General features: G+C 66.6%; 1 protein-coding gene across 1 annotated transcript in view; it reads right to left on the bottom strand.

The window, feature by feature from the left end:
- Window positions 1-275: 275 nt before the first annotated feature.
- Window positions 276-1,376, bottom strand: part of ABHD14A (abhydrolase domain containing 14A) — a 4,336-nt gene continuing 3,235 nt past the window's right edge. Inside the window, exon 6 of the mRNA XM_015568299.1 lies at window positions 276-607. Coding sequence (XP_015423785.1) covers window positions 276-607 — 332 coding nt within the window. The remainder of the gene's footprint in view (window positions 608-1,376) is intronic.

The raw sequence follows: 1,376 nt of genomic DNA, 5'->3' as shown, positions 1-1,376 counted from the left end.
TCTCGGATCGCCTCCCAGAACCAAGGCCTCGGCCGCCAGCTCCGCGCGGGGTCGGACTGGGAGCTCCCGAGTGGCCCCGCCCACCGAGGCCGCCCCGTTCACAGGGCACGCCCCTCCGCCCTAGCGCTCAGGGTGCAGCGCTGCAGAGTCCGGGCCGAGCGGCCCCTACTGCCCCCTCCCGCCTCCCGCGAGAGTCCTGCTTCTCCCCTTCAGGTGTCTCAGCTCCTGGGGAGGCCCCCTGACCGCCTCGGCTCCCCGTGTGCAGAGGTCATTGGTTAAGCCGTCCCCCGCCTCCCGGAGCCCGGACCACGCACCCGCAGGATCACGTCCCCGTCGAACAGGAAGGCAGGATAAACGGACCGGCAGGTGCCAGGAATGCAGGGTAAATGGACCGGCCGGTGCGGGGCGGCCGCCGCGTGATCGCTGGACCAGCCGCAGCGGGGCCCCTCTAGCTGTCGGTGGGTATGACCGTGTGGGTGGCGGTGGGCTGCGGTTGGGTGTGGCGAGTCTGAGCGACCGAGGATGGCCCGTGCGAGGGTGAAACCACCATGCTGTGACAGTGAGGCGGGGAGCTCACCTGCACTGACCCTGGGTCGGGCTCCCTGGTCTACAGGCACCGGAGAGGGGGGTAAAGACACAGGTGCCCCCTGGCCCCCCGCAGGCTGCACGCTCCTAGCGGCTCCCTGTGTGCCCCGCTGCCCTTTGTACTCTCAGCTCCTGCGGCTGCTCCAGGGGCTTTCGGCAGGGGGAGGGGCAGAGTGAAAGAGTTTACCCTCGGGGCCCAGAGAGGCAGGCTGCCAGGGAGGGGAGCTCTGTCCCAACCCTCCTGGGGGTAGGTCTGGGCTGCTGACCCACATACCAGGGGCAAGCAGGCTTGGTGGTTCACCGGCGGTGCCATGTTAATTGTTAAACCACACTTTCCACCCCACCTCAGCACATCCTGCTCCCTTTGGCCATAGTTCCTGCATTCCTGACTCTGGGTCGCCCACCAATCCCAGTGGTCCTGCAGCGGGAGTGACCCCTACCCGCCCCCCGCCCCCCAGCACTGTGGGCGAGAGCGCCGTGACCCAGACCCATCCAGTGCTAACGCCGCCTTCTGAGCGGGGTGTTACTATAAGGCCCATTTCACAGGTGAGGAAACTGAGGGCAGCCAGCTAGGAAGAAGCCCATGTTCTTAGCCTTCCCAACCAGGAAGCAGTCCCAGGCCTGCCTTCCCCTCCCTCTCTCCCTGCCCCCTCCCCCCTTCTTCCCTCCCTCCTCTCCCCGCAACACCAGGACCTGTCTCTCCCCGGCAGGACAAAAGTGCTTTTATTTATTGTGCCTGTGAGATAAAAGGAGCGGCCCTGGTTGGGCCTGGCTCTCCGGCGTCTGCCCTC

Source organism: Myotis davidii, unplaced genomic scaffold, assembly GCF_000327345.1.
Source record: "Myotis davidii unplaced genomic scaffold, ASM32734v1 scaffold663, whole genome shotgun sequence".
NCBI lineage: Eukaryota > Metazoa > Chordata > Mammalia > Chiroptera > Vespertilionidae > Myotis > Myotis davidii.
Note: the sequence above shows the minus strand (reverse complement) of the source record. Positions and strands in the feature narration are given on the sequence as shown.